Genomic DNA, 21,511 nt, shown 5'->3' on the forward strand with positions numbered 1-21,511 from the left:
AAATAAGTTAAACAAAGTCAAGCACAAAGGGTTACTATTTATCATGCTAGGAATTAGGGTGTCACCGACTATGAAAAAGCCAAGCAAATATAAGCTGAATGTCACAATGAACTCACATCTACCCCACTACTCCCTTTAGTAAAAAGTAAAAATAAAGACAAAACCCAAATGAATGTCTATAAAATGCCATTAAACAGCTATAAATATTTGAGTATATGCCATTTTTCTAAACAGTATTCAGTGTGGTTCTTTATCATAGCTTACAACATAATCACCAAAGATGTTGGAAACAACTTAAAACATGAGAAATTCTACTGGAATGCTCCTGTCACTCAAGTTTGAAGACACAAACTTTCAAAGTTTTCTATAATTCACCCCTGTAGACACAGTGCAACAATTTACTTTTCTGTTTAGAGGTCTGATATACAAATATGGAAGAAGATAAAGGGTACACTTTAAAACCAGATTGTAGTGATGACGTTCCTTATTAACAGTGTTGAAATTTAAAAGCAAACAACAAAAAGACAAAATCTAAACTGCTGAGTGTTTATTAGATACATCACATCAAATACTGTTTACTTGTCTTAATTCTAATGACTTTTGTTTAAATAATAAAGATAAACTCATAATGTTAAGGGAAGTTACAAACTTTGAGTATGGTAATAATCTCAAGATAATAATAAATGGGGTGGGGAGTTTAGCCTAGTGGTAGAATGCTTGCCTAGCATGCACGAAGATGGGGGTTCGTTCCTCGATACCACATACATAGAAAAAAGCCAGAAATGGTGCTGTAGCTCAAGTGGTAAAGCTCTAGCCTTGAGAAAGCCCAAGGACAGTGCCCAGGCCCTGAGTTCAAGGCCCAGGAATGGCTAAATAAATAAATAAATGTACATTTCTTCAAGTGGTAATATGAATATGCATTTTTAAAACACAATGTACAGGCAACAGTCATGTAACCATTTTTGATTATTTAGTTATTTATTATCTCTTTAACCACATGTTTCAAAATGGCTCCTTATTAGCCCAGGAATCCACTCAACTTGATCCCCTCAATACCTACACTTTCTGGGGCTATTGTGGAGCACACAGGATTACTAACTGATAATAACATTACACAAATATCAGTTCTAGGGCTTTTCAAACTCTAATGTGTAGGGGACTTGAGATCTTAATCTTTCAGGTGCTATTAGACCACAATCTGCACAAGGAGAATAGATGGCCTAGTCTATCTTCTCTTGCAATTTCATCATATGATTCTTTATAGTTCTAGTTTTATGTATGTGTATTTGAGCCTTAATCAGATAGAATAGCAGCAAATACACTTGCAATTTGCTGTTCTTGTTTTGTTTGCCCCTCTACTAATTGTTTAAGGAATGTAAATGATATTGCTAAGTACACTATTAAAATCATCCATTTAATATTTTGTTTTGAAATCCTACAATTCACGTTTTAAAAAAGAATGTTCTCTAGAGATCATAAAGAATAATGATCTTACTAACAGGATGATATTGATCAAATCATTATACTCAGTCTGGTGTATGGAATTGTAATCTCTTTGTACTTAATTAAAAAAAATCTTACTAATAAATGAGGGGAGGAAAAAAAAAGATTATCCCCCTGGAGCTGTTTCAAATCTCATATTTGATGAAGAAGGATGGATTACTAATTCACAGTAAAACAAGGCCTTCAAATGAGCCAAAGTTATCTGACATTTAGATATTTCTAAGAGTATTCAATATTAGGGCAAAAGTACAGTGAAATAATTAAACTTTTTATTAAACATAAGACAATATTTTGGGTATCCTCACTAATGTCTTTAGTTTTTTCTGTACACTGACATTCTGTGCTATCTAAGACAATGTTCTATCAGCAAAGTTCAAAAAAATGAGGAAACAATATAATTACTGCATCTGCTAGCATGTATTTATGATTTCATTAGCAAGAGATAACCCAGTCGCTGGATACTTCATGTTCCACAATCACAAGACCCAGAATAAAGATCTCAAACTCAGATGAGGCAACAGCCATCACCATTCCTTTGCTATTCTCTGAAGTATATACCTCTATTTATTGAAGTATAAAACAGTACTCTCCTCATCACACTGGTCCAGCAACCTAGAGGCAGGTCTGTATGCAACTTAAAACATAGTTGGCAATGAAATGCTTAATTTTTTTTCCCCAACTGCATTAAACTGCAGAGTTCCTGCAGGATAAAGGATATAGCTAGTAGAATAAATAGAAAGCCCACAGATTGGGAGAAGATATTTACGAACTATATTTCAGGCAAGGGCCTCATATCTAAAATACACTTATCACTCAAAAAATTAATCCCCCCCCAAAAATCCTTAAAGAAACATTCTATAATCTCATTATTAAGTGTGCTAAAGACTTAGAGATTTCTCAGAAGAAATAAACATGGCCAATAGATACATGAAATGTTCAACATTTCTGGCAATATAAAAGAAATGTGAATCAAAATGACATTGGGATTCCATCTCACCCCAGTTAGAATGGTCATTTTCAAGAAAACTAATAATAACAGATGCTGGTGGGGTGTGGCTTGGTAGGAGTGTAAACTTGTTCAGCCACTCTGAAAAGCAGTATGAAGGTCCCTCAAAAGACTAAACACAAAGGTTCCCTATGATTCAGCAATCCCATTTCTGGGCACTTAACCAAATGACCACAAACCAGGCCAGGCTAAAGTTACTAGCAGAACCATGTCCATTGCAGGATTATTTACAGTAGCTGTTATGGAATCAAAGAAGATGCTTCTCAGTGGATGAATGGATCAAGAAAATTTGCTATCGATACAACAAAATTCTATGCTTCCATTATAAAGAATGACATTGTCTCATTCATAAGGAAATGGAGACTTGGAAAAGAATGATATTAAGTGAAATAATCCAGACCCAAAGAAATAAAGACATCATGTGTTCCCTCATTTGTAATAACTAGAATATGTCTAGGCTATTCTTAGCAGGGGATCTCAATAGCTCAATAGCTATGTATATAGTCATATAAAATAATACTTATCAAAATAAAATTTACAAGAAATGGAAATGAGGGTTTTTTTTTTTAGTGTACTGTTTTCAGTTCTTTTTTTCTTTATTTTTTGTTTGGTTTTTCTCCTGTTGGCACTGTTTTGATTCCTGTATCCTTTGTCTTATATATGTTTATATGATTTTGGGAAAGGAAAAGGAATCATAGAAACAGTGGGACCAAGAGTGAACATTGCAACAGTGATACAAGAATATGTTGGAAATGACCTTTACAACTTAAGGGGAAGAGGAGTCAGGAGAGGAGTGGAAGAAAATGAGGGAGGGGTAACACTGTTCAAAAAGAAATGTACCCACTATTTGACTTATTTAACTATAAGCCCTCTGTACATTACCTTCACAATAAAATCATTTTTTTCCCCAAGATACTGTTTTGCTATAGGCTAGCTTTGAATTCACAACCCTTCAAGTTTCCAGTCTTCTGAGTCCTTAGAATACAAGTATGCCTGAATCTGGCTTGGTTTATTTACTATAAAGCTTAGAACACAATGAGGTTGAGAAATAGAGTAATAAATATATGTAAGGTTACTTGTGATACTTTTTAAAAATAAAAAGTTCAATTATTTAAAATACTGATGAAGTGAAATAAATAAAATATATACTACCCACTGATAAATTTGTAAAGAAATTTTAACATGAAGCTAACTAGTAAGAAATAATCAGATAAACTTAGAACACTGTAAAATGACTTCCTAAGATAGTCAAAACAAGTCTATGGCATGAAAATCAAAGGCCAGGAATAGATACAGATTCTGAAGCGTAGTAACATACACAGTTGATCATCTTTTTTTAGATTCTGGATCAAAAGCTGTAAAGGACATTTTGGAAGTATTTGATAAAAATCTGAATATAGATAATATATATATAACATGGCATAAATGTTAAAATTTTTCAATGTGACAAAATAGAATAATTATGGGCTTGGAGTTTGGCCTAGTGGCAGAGTGTTTGCCTTGCAAGCATGAAGACCTGGATTCCTCAGTACTACACACATAGAAAAAAAAGCCAAAGCCCAAGCCCAGAGCTGGCAAAAAAAAAAAAAAAAAAAAAAAAAAATAGAATAGCAGGAATCAATGAAACATTTTGTCACTTTCAAATGGCAGAGTAAAACATTATGTGTATGTTTGAGAGATGTCATAAAACAATAATATGGGAAATGCAGGTGAAGAGTATTTGTGTATTGATGTTTCAATTGATCAACAGATTTGAAAATTTTCAAATTTAACATTCTAGGGAGAGGTGAAGTTCTTTTGTGATAAAAAATCTCTTATTTTTGGCTCCTTGTGAGTGAGTAATCTATGTTTCATTACCTTGGGGAAAATTCCAACTATTCTTCTTTCCTCACTAGACTACAGGTTCTGAAGTTCTAGAAAAGCTCTGATATTTAATAGGCCTTCCATGTAGAGATGGGTAGTAAAAAGCCTAGAAAACCATCTACATATTAGGGAGGCAAATGTGCAACCGACATTTGTTGTATCAAGCATTAAGTCAAGAAATTTATATTTACAACTTCATTCTGGCAAATAACTTTTTAAAAAAAGCATTCTTACGTGTAAATACAATATCCCAATGTTACAAGATCAGTTTGTCTTTAAAGCACTTGTTTTTTACTTTACATCAGGCCATCTCAGCTTATTTAGTTATGAGCACATCATTTAAATTCTTAAGTCAGTTTTATACCTGTAAAATGGGATCAGTTCTTTTTTGCCTGTTTTACAACATTGTGAAAAAAATCAAATAAAAATTACTTAAGTAAACACTAAACAAACAGGAACTGAGTAAACAGCTTATACTGTCCCATTAATTTGTACTCTGCAGCTTGTCAATGTGTCTGTAATCCTTAAGTGACTGAAGAACAAATGTAAAAGAAAGGCAACTGAGTAATATAATTCTAAACTTAAGAATTTCATCAATTTTGGCAGTGGAGCTGGGTTTATACTTTTATTGCCTCCAACACACTGAAAATTGGCCAGATAATCCTAATTAAGATCATACAAGTTATAAGGCATTTTGGAAATTCACCATTTAAGGAAAATCTGAAAGATTCTAGCCAATTAACAGATATTAAAACATATAACAGTTTAACAATCAAAATATATTTTCCCTACCTGTTTTTGAAACTTTATTGAACATTTTTATCTATTGTATTACTTGAAACAAAATCAATTACACAAATAGAAATAAACTATAACTACCATAAAAATTCATGCCCTGGCCGGGCATGGTGGCTCATACCTAGCTACTCAGGAGGCTGAGATCTGAGGACCAAGGTTCAAAGCCAGTCTGGGCACAAAAGAACTTGACACTCTTATCTCCAATTAACCTTTAGAAAATGGAAAGTGGGGCTTTGCTCAAGGGTAGGACGGTAGCCTTGAGCTGAAGAACCCAGGAACAGCTCCCAGGCCGAGTTCAAGCCCCATTACCCCCCCGCCCCCCCCACACATAAAAAAGAATGAAAAAAAAAAAAAAGAAAAATCATGCCCCTACCCCCACAAATATAAACATACATATACAGCAAGGCAATGTTGGGCAAGCAATTGGCTATATTATGCTCAGAACTTCAGGCTACTACAAACATGATAGGATAGACATTGAAATACTTAAGTGATTTTTTGCTTTAAAAATGTAACTTCCTAGTTCTATTAGATCAGTTTCAAATCACATGCTTTTGGGAACCATGCAGTATACAAACATTTAAAGGCATATACTCAAAAATTTATAGTAGTTTCACAAATTCTAAGCTACAATTTTATTCCCCATACTAACTATAATCGTTAACATAGAGATAAGCTCACAGATTTCATATCTAATTTTTGGTTGCAATTATTCCATCTGTTATCTGTCCCCCCCCAATAAATAAAACAACAACAACGACAACACTTTAAGGTCTCAATCCACTTTACGAAAAGAAAGCTTTATGGAAAGCCTGAACAATGAATTTTAAAACATTAAGGAGAAAATGAGAAACGTTAGGTGTGTGAAGTAGGAAATGTTAATTTCATGCACTTAGGAACACACACTCACACCCCACAGTAGTAGAAGCAGTAGAAGAGGAAAACACTACATGTGTAGGGGTAGAAATATTTGTTACATCATGATGCTGGCTGGCGATGGAGGGTTGCCGCCTTAGAGCCCCCTGAATGGAACTTCCACTCTGGAAAGCATTCACTACATCCATCTGCAAGGAATCAGAGATTGTGACAGCTTGCTCAGCAAGAGATAGAGAGAACAAGAGAAAGGACCATTCCATCTATCAACATATAAAAAGTAAAGGAAAAGGCACTTAAAAAAAAAAAAAACAGAGCAGATTAAATAGGCAAGAGTAGCATTTTGAGATGAAGGGGGGGAAAAAAAAACACATTAGGAAAAAGGAACTTAGGGGCATATAAGACATAGTCTTGAGCACTCAGTTAAAAGCTTCACTCAGTCCAGCCACCAGTAGTATATTTAAAAAATAAATTTTGTGGTTTGGGAAGGCTAGAAATGAAGTTAAGGAGCACAGAGAATCGCCTCCCCAGATCAAAAAGCCCTCACTCCCATCATCTTTCCTACCTCTCTACCAGGCCCATACCTGCGTCTGGATTCTGTTCAGACCTCTAAACCACAAGATCTGGCCACGCCGCAACTCCCTCTCAGCGTGATCAATCTCTTCAACATCCTCTGCTAATTCCTCCTCAGGTATTTCTTCCTTTTGTGTTCCATGACCAGCTTCTTTTAGAAATTTTAAGCGACTAGTTGGAATTGTTGAAATAAGCTATAACACAGGGGAAAGAACTTAGAAGTAAGTTATATCAATTGTAGTCAAACTGATCAACTTTATAAAAGTGTTAAAAGCTGGAAAAGTATCTGTCTTTACCAATGTAGCAATGAGAGTCTACTGATCAGATTTCTCTTCAAGAATAAGTCTTCCCTTAGTAACATAAAAGATGTAAGTTTGAAGGATAAAGTTTTCCAAAAAAAGGCATTGACCTAATTATATTTTTCCATATTTTAACTCACAACATCCAACTGTACAAACACGTTTTAATAAACACATATCTATATTCCTACTAGTTATATTTCCTTCAAATAAAAAGCATCCAAATTATACTGAAAAGTTTCATTAAATACACTTATTTTTACTTAAAGCTGAATTAATGGTGATAACCCCAAACTGCAACAGATAGATACCTCAGAAAGCATAAAGGATACAAAATAAAACCACCAAAAGTTATGAATTAGCTTATAAGAACTAACAGCCATCCTTCCGAATTAATGTTGGGGGAGGGGGAAAGAAAAAGCACAAAGTCAGACATGGAATAGCTTGGAGAAGTTCTAGTCCCAATATCTTATTTCACAGAAGTCAAATTGGTTTAGATACAGAAAGAGACTTGTCTATGGAATGTCTAAGACTCTAAGTTTTCTGGTCACAAAGGTAGTGCTCCTTCTAACACTACACACTTGAATTAAATGAAGAATGACAACATAAGCCTGCTACTGTGTGATTATATATGCTGCATTCCATTTCCTCTTCCTGATATTAGTCAGAATTTTTGGAGGGTATTATGAAACAATAGGAATGGTAATAATAAAATATGAATCAAGTAGGAATCTTCCTTCTGAGAAACTATTTTAATAAGACAGACAAGTAAGGAAAGTTCAGAGCCTAGAAGCACAATAAATAAGACGACAAGACAAAAAAGGAATAAAAAGTGAGCTTAAAATTTAAGTAAAATTTAATAGTCTGGCTTGACTTGCAAAATGACAAATTATTGTGCACAAGTTAGATAGCATGCTAACATACGTTAATATATATTGACCCAAATAGCTTAAAATGCCACTTAGAAGCCTATTTTTCAGATAAAATTTTCTACATAAAAGCTCAACATTTTTCCCTATGGTACATTTCAGATACAATTGCATAGCAAAATAAAGTGAGTATATGTGAGTTTCATAATTTTATTCTGAAAACATGAAAGTAGATGATAAGTGTAGAAACCAGCATGTTAACTAGTTATAAATACATCTTAATAACTGTTGTAAGATTTGTCCTAAAAATAAGTTAAAAATAAATATAAGCATAGAAACAAATATCTTAAAATATTACATGAATATTTGTTTGAATAAAATAATAGAATTAGATAAAAAACCCCAAAACATTTCCTTGACAATTCTCTTACCTGACCCAAATGATTATCTAGAATCAAGTAACAGAACTTATTAAATAAGCTGTAGAATCTTTTAAAACATTTTATACTTGAGCAAAAAGTGATGAGATATTTTTTACCTGGCCCCAGAGTAACGTTCCCATTCCTAGGAATATTGACCATAGCCACTGCTCTATTGAAAGTTCTGAACAACTGAAAGGTTTTCCACCAAACTGCACAATTATTATCTGGAAGAATAATCAAGAGTAAAGCTCACTTTACTTTTAAAAATTCATACTATAAAATAAATTTATTTGCTCTAAAACTGAATTTTACAGCCACTGTTTTAACAGTTATAGCTAAAAACAGTCAATGCTAAAAACAACTAAAATATCCGCCTAAAGTTTAACATGTATGCTTATTAAAAATAAAAAATTATATAATTGAGAGTAACTTTATACTTTTTCAATATAAACCCATGTAACTAACTGTCCTCTTTAAATAATTCATGCCTTTCACAAAAGGTAATGGGTTTTTGTGGAAAAGATCTTAGATTATGGAAAAGAGGACAAATGCAATCTACAGAGTATTCTTATTCCTATTTAGATGGTAGGACAACTATGAATGGAGTGGCAGAGAAAAAAAAATGACTTGTGGTCAGGAGTGTGGCATTGTGGTAGAGTGTATGCCTAGCACACACAAAGCCCTGGGTTCGATTCCTCAGAACCATATACAAAGAAAAAGCTGGAAATAGGGTGGTCGTTCAATGGTAGAGCACTAGCCTTGAGAGAGCGCAAGGACAGTGCCCAGACCTTAAGTTTAAGCCCCAGGGCTGGCAAAAAAAAAAAGACCTGCAAAGTTCTATGAATGTGGGCCAATTGAAGTGGCACATTCTCAGTTGTCAATTATATATATATATATATATAATTTATACACACACTCATAAGCATATTAATGTTTATGTGTCCTTCCTTATTTTATAGGTCCTAAAACAGCATACACAGGAATATTAAGCATTAGATAAGAGAGCATTCATTTTTTTTTTGGGGGGGGGGGGTTATGGGGCTTGAACTCTGGCCTGGGCGCTGTCCCTGAGCTCTTCAGCTCAAGGCTACCACTCTACCCTCGAGCAACAGCCCCACTTGCCAGGGCTGACTTTGAACCTCAATCCTCAGATCTCAGCCTCCTGAGTAGCTAGGATTACAGGCGTGAGCCACTGTGTCCAGTTGAAGACATTCACTTTCTTTTAAGTCTTTGATACAGTTGTTAGAAACTACTAAACATTAAAGAATAATTTTGGTAGTTAACGGGAATTATTTTAAAATAGTCTACAAAGTATTATAAATCTCACTCTTTGCATTTGTTAATTCTGTCTTTTATTGTCAAGATTATTTGTAGTCTTGTACAGAAAGTTCCAATTAATTTCTAAGTAGTCCATTCAGTTAGACTATAGTTGATTTGACAGTCAAGTTTGGATTTTAATAAAGATACTAAAATTGAGGTAATTTTCCTTTGCAAACCAAGACTATAAGTACGACAACATTCCAAATTTATTTATATATTTGTTTTTTTAGTAAAACAAAACTAAATACATTTTTTGGTATCATGAAAGAGAATATTAAGATGCTAGGGCAAGTCAGTGATTGTGAAATTGGTTGGTTTTATAAAAAAAATAATCTTTTAAAGTTGTAAGAAGTCAACATGAAACTGTAGACATACAAGGCAATATATACAAGCCTTAAACCCTAATAAACAAGGAATTTCCATCTCAAGGTACCAGGTTACAAAATGTTTAACACACAATAACTAAAATCAAACCTATGCTTTCCAATCACCCACCTGTACCACAAAGGTGCCTAAAACAATTGTGCAGAAGATGGCATTATTAAAGATTCCTTCGAACACATTTCTTTCACCATGAATTTTCCGAGCATTTATTTCATTGAAAAGTTGCATCAGCACAAAGGTATTAAAAACAATAGTATAATGTTCTGAAGGAGGAGCATGCAAAGGAGCATTTCTTCCACTATCAATATCAAAAAACTTTTCTCCTGAAATAAAAAAAAATTACTGTTTTGTAATTGCCACACAAAATAACTTACACTTCAAAGAAGTATATAAGAATAAAACATAGCCTGACTCTATTTCATCTGGAATGACAATATAGAAACAGTTGAAAGAGACTTGGGATTCTTTAGTATAACTCCTTTGTTTTACAGATAGAGACTGATACCCCTCAAAGTATGGTAAATGTGTAAAATCACACATCTAAGTAGCGGCAGAGCTAAGATCAAAGATAAAGATTATTTTCCCCTACATCTATTATTCTCCCATGTTTACTAAGTACCCAATGAGAATAAGGAGAAATTTAAGATAAATGGAGAGTCATAATTTAGGCTCTTGAAAAAAAAATCATAACACTAAAACATATTGGAAAATAGTATCTTGCAATAGGAATAATTAACTAAATTTTTATTTTAATTTATTAAATTCTTACCAGCAAATAAGAGTGTAAAAACTACGACGAGCTGATAGAATGCATGACCCAAAATATTCTTCATCATTGTGCGTGAGATGAGAGGCTTATTTCTACCATAAGGTTTTCGAAGCAAGAGAGACTCAGTGGGTGGTTCTGTTGCCAGAGCCAGGGAAGCGAGCGTATCCATTATGAGGTTTACCCACAGCATCTGCACAGCCTTAAGTGGTGAATCCTAAAAAAAGATATGTTTCCTAATAGACATTCACAACTATTCAGGGACTCAGTAATTCTCAGGACGCCTTCAGGTATACATTTTTTAGATCAGATTTACATCTTTATGTCAATAAGCCTAAGATATTAAGCTTCGCTTTATTTAAGCATTCAAGTACATTCAAAAGACAGTTATATGTTATTGTTTGCATTAATATAAGGGAATTTTAATAAACAAATGTCACCTACTTGAGTGATACAAGCGCCGGTAAAAGCAACAATCACTGCTACAACATTAACAGTAAGCTGGAATTGAAGGAATTTTGAGATGCTGTCATATACATTTCGTCCCCACATGACAGCTTTAACAATGCTTGTAAAGTTGTCATCTGTGAGGATAATATCAGATGCTTCTTTAGCTACATCAGTTCCTGCAATACCCTGTTAAAAGAAATTCTGAGTTATGACTGAATTTCTACATATTGAAAAGGATAATGTGCAGTGAACAAAATGTTTAACTATTAGATTTAATAGTGACTTAATGTTAAAAAGAGGTAATACAGTTCCTGAAAATGATATTGAGATTATTTGGGGTTTCTAACAAATCAAATATTTAAAAAAAATAGGAAATAACATTGGTTGTACAGCAAGGATTCAGGATAAAGCTTTTTAAAAAAATGTTAAAAAGTATCCTATATGAGTGCTAATCAAAGTATCCTATATTACTGCTGTCAAACAGCAGTAAGAAACTACTAATCTCACGGATAGCAGTTTGTGAGCCAGTATTCCTAATATATGCTGCTGCTTACCTATAGAACACAAGGAAGAACACTCAATTAACTATTTCTTTTTGTAAGGCTTAAAAAAATTTATCTTTAAGTAGCTGTACAAATGAATGGCCATTTAACAATGCATTCAGTGTCACTATTTCTTGCCCTTCAGCTACTTTTCATGGGTCATCAAATCATTCTAATGCAGCCATCTATAAATCTGTGCTGGAGCTGGGTAAGAAGCTTTGGATTCATTGTCTTTTGAAGAAAATTTACCTATACAATTTTCTGTTATCATTTCTCTCACATGTTGAAAGGCTGTCTTTGGTGGGTCTTCTAAATCACAAATTTAATAGTCAAATAACAGGGGGGCAAACTATGCAAATATACCCATGAATACATTGCATTTTCTCATCTGAACCTGTTATGGCTAGATTGTCTTTTAGAATTCAAAGTTGTTTATATTTTAGGAAAAAAAGTACATGTGCCTCAAACTTTCTGAAAGGTGAGTTTTAGGTAATTAAAACTTAAACATACATTAATATGTTTACAATGGTTATAAATAATCACCTCAGTTCAGAATAAATTTTGCAGTCAAATCTAAAACTTCCCAGTCAAATATAAATATTGATAAGACTGCTAATTTAAGCAAAAAAAAAAAATCCCTCAGTGTTTTAAGTTTTTGGATTTGGCTCTTGAAGGATTCTACCTGTATACAAAATGATGACATCCAATTATTCCTTAGAGGAATTTTTTCTTTGAATGGAAAATTCTCAAGGTCATTTTAATTTAAATATCTATCACTATGGTTTTGAAATGATAAGATAAACTAAGGTTTCGATGAAATAATGTTTCTAAATATTGTATAAGGTAAAATGTAAATATATCATAATTTTCCAAAGAAATCATGTAGAAATCAAATAAATGTAGTACACAGAACTTTATACTTATAGATCAATTACATTTAATGAGATTTCTCTTAAAACTAAGCTTGGAGGACATTGTTTAAGACCAACATCAGTCTAGTTAATGAACAAACAATCTTGTTACCAAATTATATCTGCAAACTTGAATAAAACAGTTCTTACCATTGCAAATCCAACATCTGCTTTCTTTAGTGCTGGGCCATCATTCGTACCATCACCAGTTACAGCTACAACTTGGCGTTGCTCTGAGACAGTGCTGTCAATTATACCTTAAACAAAAGCAAATGCTTGTGCTGTAAGAATAGTTCAATTGGTCACTTATAGAATGAGGGCTAAAATTGCAATTAAATAAAAATTAGGAATGAAGGTTGCTTGTTGGGCAAGAACCATTTCTAAAAACTAAGGTTACACTGGAAGCAATATTTAGTTTTAACAGCTGAAGTAAGCCCAATTTATCTAAAACAAATATCAAAAAGGAAATGTTATTTAGAACTTATTGGAAAAGATGCTACTAGTAACTCAGTCTAATATTCAGTACCTCATTTTAGGAAGCAGAATGCATTTCTGTACCTACATATTTTGAAATAACTGTAAAAGTTTCTCTCACCTTTAACCAGTGTATGTTTGTCAGTAGGAGATGATCTTGCAAGTACTCGAAGCTTTGGCCAAATCTTGTCTATCCGCTCTTGCTCAATCTGTAAAATTTTACCAAAGTTTAAAATAAGCCAATATCTAGTTTCATAATTCTAAACTACGCATTTCTCTGGTTTTAAGTGTGGTTAGTAGGACAATAGCACCAGAAACTCCTGGGAACTCATTAGAAATGCAAATTCCTAGCATTGGGCATTTTTTTTCCTCTTTTCTTTTCTTTCTTTCTTTTCCTTCCTTTCCCTCCCTCCCTCCCTCCCTTCCATTCCTTCCTTCTTTTTGTTTTTGAGACAAGTCTTAGCTTTTAGCCTGGAGCTGGTTACAAATTTGAGATTCTCTGGATTCAGCTTCACAAGCGCTAGGATTACAAGTGTTTGATACCACCTTTGCCACCAAGCAATTTGTGATTTAACAAGCTTTTTTGGTGATTCATATATGCTTGAAAATCTATTGTTTTACACATCATTTTAAGATGAATTTTTAAACTTTCCCCCATTGCCTATGAAACTGAAATTTTCTTAGTTGAAAAAGTTCTAAATGTCCGGGGCCTCATAAAATATGTTCTATATCAGCCTTTCCCAAACGCATCTCCTATTACTTTTTCTTATGTATATTGTACTTCTGAAACTGGTCTAGACTCACATATAGCATTCTAGCAAGACAAGCACATTCCTCTTTTCCCGTTTACTTTTTATAATCAGAAGTTTTGCTTCCTACAGTGTCAGAAGTTATTCAAGGAGCTTAACACAATGCACATTTGCTTTTTAAATGAAATCCTTAATATGCTAAAAACATATCATCTAACAAACTTTAAAAAAAAATTCTTACCTCTCCTTTTTCATTTCGTATTCTTCTGTTAAAATCTTTACCTTCTAGACATAGAAAATCTTCCCCAGGATGTAATATACCACACTTTGTAGCAATAGCTCTGGCAGTATTAATATTATCACCCGTAACCATACGCACAGTAATTCCAGCCCTCTGACATTTCTTTATTGCATCTGGTACCTGGTTTACGTAGGAAAAAAAAATCCTATTACAACAGAAAACTAGCATTTCTAAAGGAAAACATCCCACGGAACCAACATGTATTCACAGTATTATAACTAACTACTTTATCTCAAGATGGTCACTATTTCTTGAGTTATTCCTGGTAGGTTCTTCTTTCCTATTCCACTGGCATAGACTTAGGTCAGGTTTCATTTGTAGCTAATTTGTTTGCACTACTTACTTATTAGAGGCTTTTAAAGCACCTTTCCAGCTGGCAACCACTAGGCAATTTTTTTGTGGTTCATTTTCTAATTTTCTGATTTACTGACACTTGAGTAAAATGTTAAGTGTTCTTCAGACTTATTTCATTTTTTCCCCCTGTCAATCTGTATCTTTTTTTTTTTTTTTTTTGCCAGTCCTCGGGCTTGAACTCAGTCAGGGCCTGAGCACTTCCAGCTCTTTTGTATGTATGTGGTACCGAGGAATTGAACCAGGGTCTTTGTGTATGCTAGGCAAGCACTCTACCACTAGGCCACACACCCAGCCCCTCAATCTGTATCTTTTAAGGCTTACTTCACCTAACTCTCAGGCCATGTGTTAATTCAAATCTCTATCAGTCTCTTATGTCAGAACTGTAGTCATAGTTACACCAGGTAAAGAGATAGCAGTACCTGAATGACTAAATAGATACTTAATTATATAATAGGAACTTAAGTGATCTATGTCTTTTCTTCCATTTTCCTGTCTCCATAAATCCTTGAGGACCAATGAGTCCTATGGTTTCTATCTCAAACCTCCACTGTCATGTGCCTAGTGCTAACAGCAATGCCTTTTTTTTTTTTTTTTTTTTGTATATGTGTTTGATATTGGGGTTTGAACCCAGGGCTTTTCATTTGCCAGGTAGGGGCTTTATAGCTTGAGCCTCCAGAATTTTTGCTCTGGTTATTTTTATTTTATTTTATTGTTGGGATAATGTATAGATGGGCTATAGTGACATTCATCAGGTAATGAGTACATTATTTCTTGAATCTTGAAACCTCTTCTCATGTTTCTGTCCCCCTTCCCCTCCCCTTAACCCCTCCAAATCATCTTGTTTTCCCCTTTCCCTTCCCTATTTCAAATAAACAAACAAATATATATGTATATATATAATACACATGTATATATATATATATACATATACATTATACCAGGTATGATAAACCATAAGGGGAAAAAAGAGAGAAAGAAATAATTTCACATATTACATTAAGCACAACAATCACAAAGATAAGTCTCTTGTCTGTTATTATTTTATAGTGATCCTGGTTGTTTACTGCCTCTTTACAGATGAGTAGCTCCCATATTTATACATAATTTCAAAATACAATGTATCAGCTAATAAAGTCATATTTTTGAGACAGGATTTCGCTTAAATAGCCTGGAATGTGATTGTCCCCATCTCTACCTCCTGAGTAACTAAGATTACAGGTATGAGCCCCTAGTACCAGGCTTGCAATTGCTTCTTAATAGGTATCTCTGCTTTCATACTGTGTTTCCCATAAATTAGCTGATATATATTAAGGTAGTTTTGTTCCATATATTCATTCACTTAGTCACTGATTCATTTTTTTTGTGTGTGTGGTACTGGAATTTGAACTTGCTAGGCATACATGCCCTTATTGCTGAGCCATACTTCTATCTCTTTTTCACAGTGGTTACTGTTGAGATAGGGCCTCATTTGCTGCCCTGGTGTGCACCTAGGCTCCTATCTGACTTATTTTAGACTCTCTGTCAGACCTAGGAAAATAGGTGTGCATCACCAGGGCTAGTTCTCAGTTGAGAAAGGCTCTTGTAAACTTTTCTGTCTTGGCTGGCCTCAAACTTTGATCCCTTAGTCTTAGCCTATAAAGTAGGTAGGACTGCATGTGTAAGACATTGGTAGGAAGCTTGGTAGACCTCTTTGACTTATTTATTTTTTGTGATACCCAGTTTTTCTTGAAATCAGGGCCTTGTGCATTGCCCACGTTGTTGCTTGAGCCATACCTCCAGTCCAGCTTTCTACTGGCTATATTTAGAGACATAGATGTTTTGGCCTGGGTTGGCTTTGAGCAGCTAGGGTCATAGGTGTGAGCCACTGGTCCCTGACTATCGTTCTTTTTCTAATATATCAATATATAACTTAGCTGTTAAACACAAACCACAAAAAATATAATATAGGTCATAATATTTTTGTCCATTCTCACTCAAGAGGCTATTGTGCTAGCTTATAGTTATAAACACACAGGATCCCAAGGAGAAGCTGTCTAACTGAACATCATAAAAAGGTACCAGCATAGGCCGGGAGTTTGGCCTAGTGGTAGAGTGCTTGCCTAGCATGCACAAAGACCCAGGTTCAATTCCTTGGTACCACATTCATAGAAAAAAGCCGGAAGTGGTGCTGTAGCTCAAGTGGTAGAGCTCTAGTTTTGAGAAAATCCAAGGACAGTGTTCAGGCCTTGAACTCAAGCCCAGGACTGGCCAAAAAAAAAAAAAATAGGTACCAGAACATCACAAGAATTATTGTTTTGCTCATCTTAGGTTCATATAAAGAAATAGCAACACCACAAACACTAAGAATTATATTAGAAGAAAACTGATAATAGATAATGCCAATAATTTATCTCTATACTTGTAAGAGATTCTACACATGTAGAACATAGAATATTTCACTACCTCAGGTCTCACAGGATCTTCAATCCCCACAACAGCAATGCATGTAAGTCCGGTGACAATATCATTTTCATTATCCCATTCTGGTTCTGGTTCTCCTGCTGGAAAATCTCTGAATGCAAGACACATGGTTCTCAAGCCTTCTGATGCCATTGGTTCAATCACAGTTTTTACAATATCATCACGGTCCCTTGGTCTGAATACTTTTGCCTCACCATTAGCACTCAGGATTTTGAAACACCTAAAAGGAAATGTTGAGTCCAAAAATCAATAACGAGCAAAAAATGGTTAATGCCATTTGAGTGATCTGGAAGTGTGAGAAATCATAGGATCTAATATCTAGAATTTAGAGAATTATGTACATTCCAACCTTACAGACATAAATCCTAATCATTTTTTTCTTTCTCTTCTATAAAACAGTTCTAATTGGTATACTTCCTTACTCAGTTCCTACAGATATTTTCTACATCTCCACATAGCAATTTTTTTTTTTTTGGCCTGAACTCAGGCCCTGGCTTGAACACAGGGCTTCCTCAAGTCTAGCGCTTTACCACTTGAGCCACAGCACCACTTCTGGCTTTTTCTATGTATGTGGTACCAAGGAAATAAACTCAAGTCTTTATGCATGCTAGGCAAGCACTCTATCACTAGGTCAAATTTCTGGCCCTCTACATAGCATTTAAAGAAAACATTTTACTAACCCCAAAACTGACCAAAAAACAAAAGAACAAACAAACAAACACATTTTACTGAGAATCTGAGTCACAAAGGAAAATTAGATCAGGGCATTTTATTATTGAATTAGATGAGAATCATTTAACATGAATATATATATATATATGTATATATATATTTTTTTGCCAGTCCTGGAGCTTAGCACTGTCCCTAAGCTTCTTTTGTTCAAGACTAGCACTCTATGACTTGAACCATAGCACTACTTCTAGCTTTTTCTGTTTATGTGGTACTGAGGAATTGAACTCAGGGCTTCAAGTATATGAGGCAAGCACCCTATCTCTAAGCCACATTCTCAGCCCACAAATGTATTTTGTTTTAGTTAGAGAAAGGACAAGTTCAATCAATCCCTTACCAGAGAGCCTCTTTTTTTTAAAATCACTTATATTGTTTTAACCATAAAAGTTAAATAATATTGTTGCCCCCCCAACCCCCAGCTGAGGATTGAACTCATGGCCTTGTATTTGCCAGGTAAGTGCTCTTTCACTGAGCTAAATCCCCAACTACAATATTATTGTTAATATAAGCATTCTAACACAGAGAGCAATAATGTCAAAACAGTACAATGTCGATACAGACAATTTCAAGTTTTCTTTTAACTGTATGGTACAATCACAACATCTTCCTATACTCATTTTTCTTGGCAATGCCACCTCTTCTTGCTACTATGGAGGTACCTGTCAAGTCCACACCTCATTTTGTCTTCTAAGGTTTTCTATCACTGCTTCAAAGTTTCATGCAGATATATTCCAGAACCTTAATATCTGAACGTAAGAGACAGGAAATTACCTCTTCCCTGCTTATGTAATATAAGTACTGATGTTACTTCAATAGCTTTGATAAGTCTGAACACTTATCTCAGTACTTATGTACTTTATTTTTCGAATAGTATTAATTTCTAAATTCTATATAGCCTTCTGTTGAATGTTTACTCTTTTTATTCTAAATTCCTTCCTTCTTCCACCTAAAGCTACTGTAATAACAATTGTATTGTCACTGGTATCTGGCTCTAGTCAATCTTTTTTCCTCAATGTATCTTCTTCCTTGATGCAATAATCATTTTCAGTAACATCTTTGGTGATGTCACTAATATTAAAAAATAGTTGCATTACCAGTCTATTTGTTTTAATTGCTCAGTCTAATGTTAAAATTTCTAGAACAAAATGTAAATAGTATTCTGGGGGTTTCTGTCTTCTTACTACCAATTAGGCTACCAGGCCCCACGCTGGGCATTTTATACATAGTTTTATTTTATTATTACACAGTTGGCTGTCATCATCCTCTTTCCAAGGAGAAAATGGGCGGTAAAGGAAATCTGCCCTTTATCTAATATTTATTAGTTGTAGAGAAACAGTAAAAACTCTGATGGGTTCTGATAGAAAAAAAAATCTACTTTTACCATTTATCTGCTACCAAACATGACTGGGAAAAGACTCATTTCCAACCTTTCACAATGAAATCAGACAACCAAGTGTGCTGTGGAAAGAGTTCCATGTGATTGTGTACCACAAAAGCCCATTACTACTCATCTATACTATACATATAATCAGACAGTACCCGATTATGATCTGTAATGTTCCTATCTCCTTTCCTCTGCTGCAAGTGCCATCTTAAATGTTGCTATCTCTTATCTCAAAACTCTACCCACTTACCACATGTTTCTTTTTTGTTATCTACATACTTGTCTCAAAATTGTTAAGGCTATATATCCTGCCAAGTGTCATTAAAAAACACAGGTTTACAACTCAACTCATATATAAGTGAATTAAAAGAAGTTTTTAACATTGTAATTCCTACTGGCTCCAATTTTCAAAAATCTTCTTTTTTATTTAAAGTGTTTTCTTCCCCACCCCCTCACCCCCGCACCCCCCGTGGGGCATGGGGCTTGAATTCTGGGCCCAGGCACTGTCCCTGAATTATTCAGCTCAAAGCTACTGCCCTACCCCTTGGGCCACAGTCCTACTTCCCATTTTTCTGGTGATTAATTGGAGATAAAGCCTCACATTCTTTAGTGCCTGGGGCTGGCTTTGAACTGAGATCCTCAGATAGACTCCTGAGTAGCTAGGATTACAGGTGTGAGCCACCTCACCTGCTATTTAATAACAGGAATTTAAAAAAACCATTTAAATACCTGTAATAATGGGTGTACAATAGTGAAATTATGTGTAAAAATGGAAGCTACTCATCTGTAAAGAGGCAGTAAACAACCGGGATCACTATCAAAAATAACGTAAGACAGATGCTTATCTTTGTGACTGTTGTTCTTAATGTAATATGTGAAGTTATTTCTTTCTCTTGTTCCCCCCCCTTATCTTATCTTGTTACTGCATCTGACTTTGGTACCTCTGGTATATTGTACATATATTTATTTGTTTGTTGGAAATAGGGAAGCAAAAGTGAAAAAAAAAGATGATTGGGAGGGGGTAAAGGGAGGGAAAAACATGGGAAGGGGTTATCAATCTTCAGGAAGTAATGTACCCACTACCTGATGAACATAACTGTAACCCATCTATGTATCACTCTACAATAAAATACAATGTTCAGGATGTACCCACTATCTGACAAATGGAACTGTAACCCCTCTGTACATCACCCCAACAATGTAATAAAATTTAAAAAAAAATCAAGAACTAAAAATAAATAAATAAATAAATAAATAAGGTAAGATGTATATACTATTTCTTTGTGTGGCAGTCCTCACTTGAACTCAGGGCCTGGGTGCTATTCGTGAACTTTTTTTTTCCATATATTTTTTATTATAATTAATAGAAGGATTACATTACATTCACCAGATAGAAGGTGCATTACTTCACAAACATTGATATCCTTTCTCATGTTTTGGTCTCCATTTCCCTTCTTATCCCTGAACTTCTTTTGCTCAAGATTAGTTCTCTACCACTTGAAGCATAGCTCCATGTTACCCTGTTTTAGGAGTTTACTGGAGATAAAGAACTTCACAAACTTTCCTGCCTGAGCGGACTCTGAATTGCCTCCTGAGTAGCTTGCATGACAAGTGTGAGCTACCAGTAACTGGTGTTAGAAGACATTTAAAAATGACAGCAACAGAATAAAGCCAAACATGGGATTTTTCTTTTCTGTCCCTGCCCCCCGTGCCCCGGTCCTTGGGGCTTAAACACAGGGCCTGAACACTGTCTTTGGGCTCCCTCAAGGCTAGTGCTCTACCACTTGAGCCACAGCACTACTTTTGGCTTTTACTATGTATGAGGTATCAAGGAATTGATCTGGAGTCTTTGTGCATGCTAGGCAAGCACTCTTACCCCTAGGCCAAACTCCTGGCCCCAACCACGGAAATTTATTTTATTGAATCTACCAAATTGAATATAATAAGCTTACTTTCATTATAGCAAATAGTAAGAAGAGAAGCTAGGTTGTGAAAATAGAACTCAATGGCTAAAAATGCAAAAAAAAATTCTGAAGTCTTCTGAAATACACTGCTTATTCTATAAAGCAAAGATAGCCATTATTTATCTAAGTACTTTATTCTTACTTTTTCAGAATTATCTCAGATGCACCCTTGCTGAATATCCGATAACTTCCATCTGAATTTTTTAGGACAGTACTCATGGATTTCCTAACAGAATTGAAGGTGTAGACTTTGTACAGTGCTTCTTCTGGTATTTCATTTCTAACATCCTGATAATCCCGTTTTAAATCCAAAAGAAATCCCAACAAGGCACATTCAGTTTTATTACCAACATGACGAGGTAATCCACCCTCTTTCTCTGGTGGCTGTAAAAGAAAAAGGATTAGAGGCTCACGTCATCTTGTTTTAGTATGGAAACTTATAATGTAAGACAATATAACATTTGAAAATAAAAAGCTATAGAAAATCTCCACTAACTTCAGTTTTTAAAAAGGGACA

The 21,511-nt window shown here is 34.6% G+C and overlaps 1 protein-coding gene across 4 annotated transcripts in view; it reads right to left on the reverse strand.

The window, feature by feature from the left end:
- Atp2b1 (ATPase plasma membrane Ca2+ transporting 1) overlaps positions 1-21,511 on the reverse strand; it is a 100,267-nt gene that overhangs the window by 3,577 nt on the left and 75,179 nt on the right. For 2 of the 4 annotated variants that reach the window (XM_090328369.1, XM_090328370.1), the window contains exons 11-21: positions 21,137-21,378; positions 16,900-17,137; positions 14,044-14,223; positions 13,175-13,262; positions 12,730-12,836; positions 11,121-11,312; positions 10,680-10,893; positions 10,022-10,233; positions 8,323-8,430; positions 6,628-6,810; positions 6,148-6,234 (exon numbers count right to left, since the gene is read on the reverse strand). In XM_090328369.1, coding sequence (XP_090184495.1) covers positions 6,148-6,234; positions 6,628-6,810; positions 8,323-8,430; positions 10,022-10,233; positions 10,680-10,893; positions 11,121-11,312; positions 12,730-12,836; positions 13,175-13,262; positions 14,044-14,223; positions 16,900-17,137; positions 21,137-21,378 — 1,851 coding nt within the window. Of the gene's footprint in view, positions 1-6,080; positions 6,235-6,627; positions 6,811-8,322; positions 8,431-10,021; positions 10,234-10,679; positions 10,894-11,120; positions 11,313-12,729; positions 12,837-13,174; positions 13,263-14,043; positions 14,224-16,899; positions 17,138-21,136; positions 21,379-21,511 lie in introns of all 4 variants that reach the window. The other 2 variants (XM_090328372.1, XM_090328371.1) reach the window with 2 other exon arrangements.

This window comes from Megascapheus bottae, chromosome 2, assembly GCF_031878675.1.
Source record: "Megascapheus bottae isolate mThoBot1 chromosome 2, mThoBot2.hap1, whole genome shotgun sequence".
Classification (NCBI taxonomy): domain Eukaryota; kingdom Metazoa; phylum Chordata; class Mammalia; order Rodentia; family Geomyidae; genus Megascapheus; species Megascapheus bottae.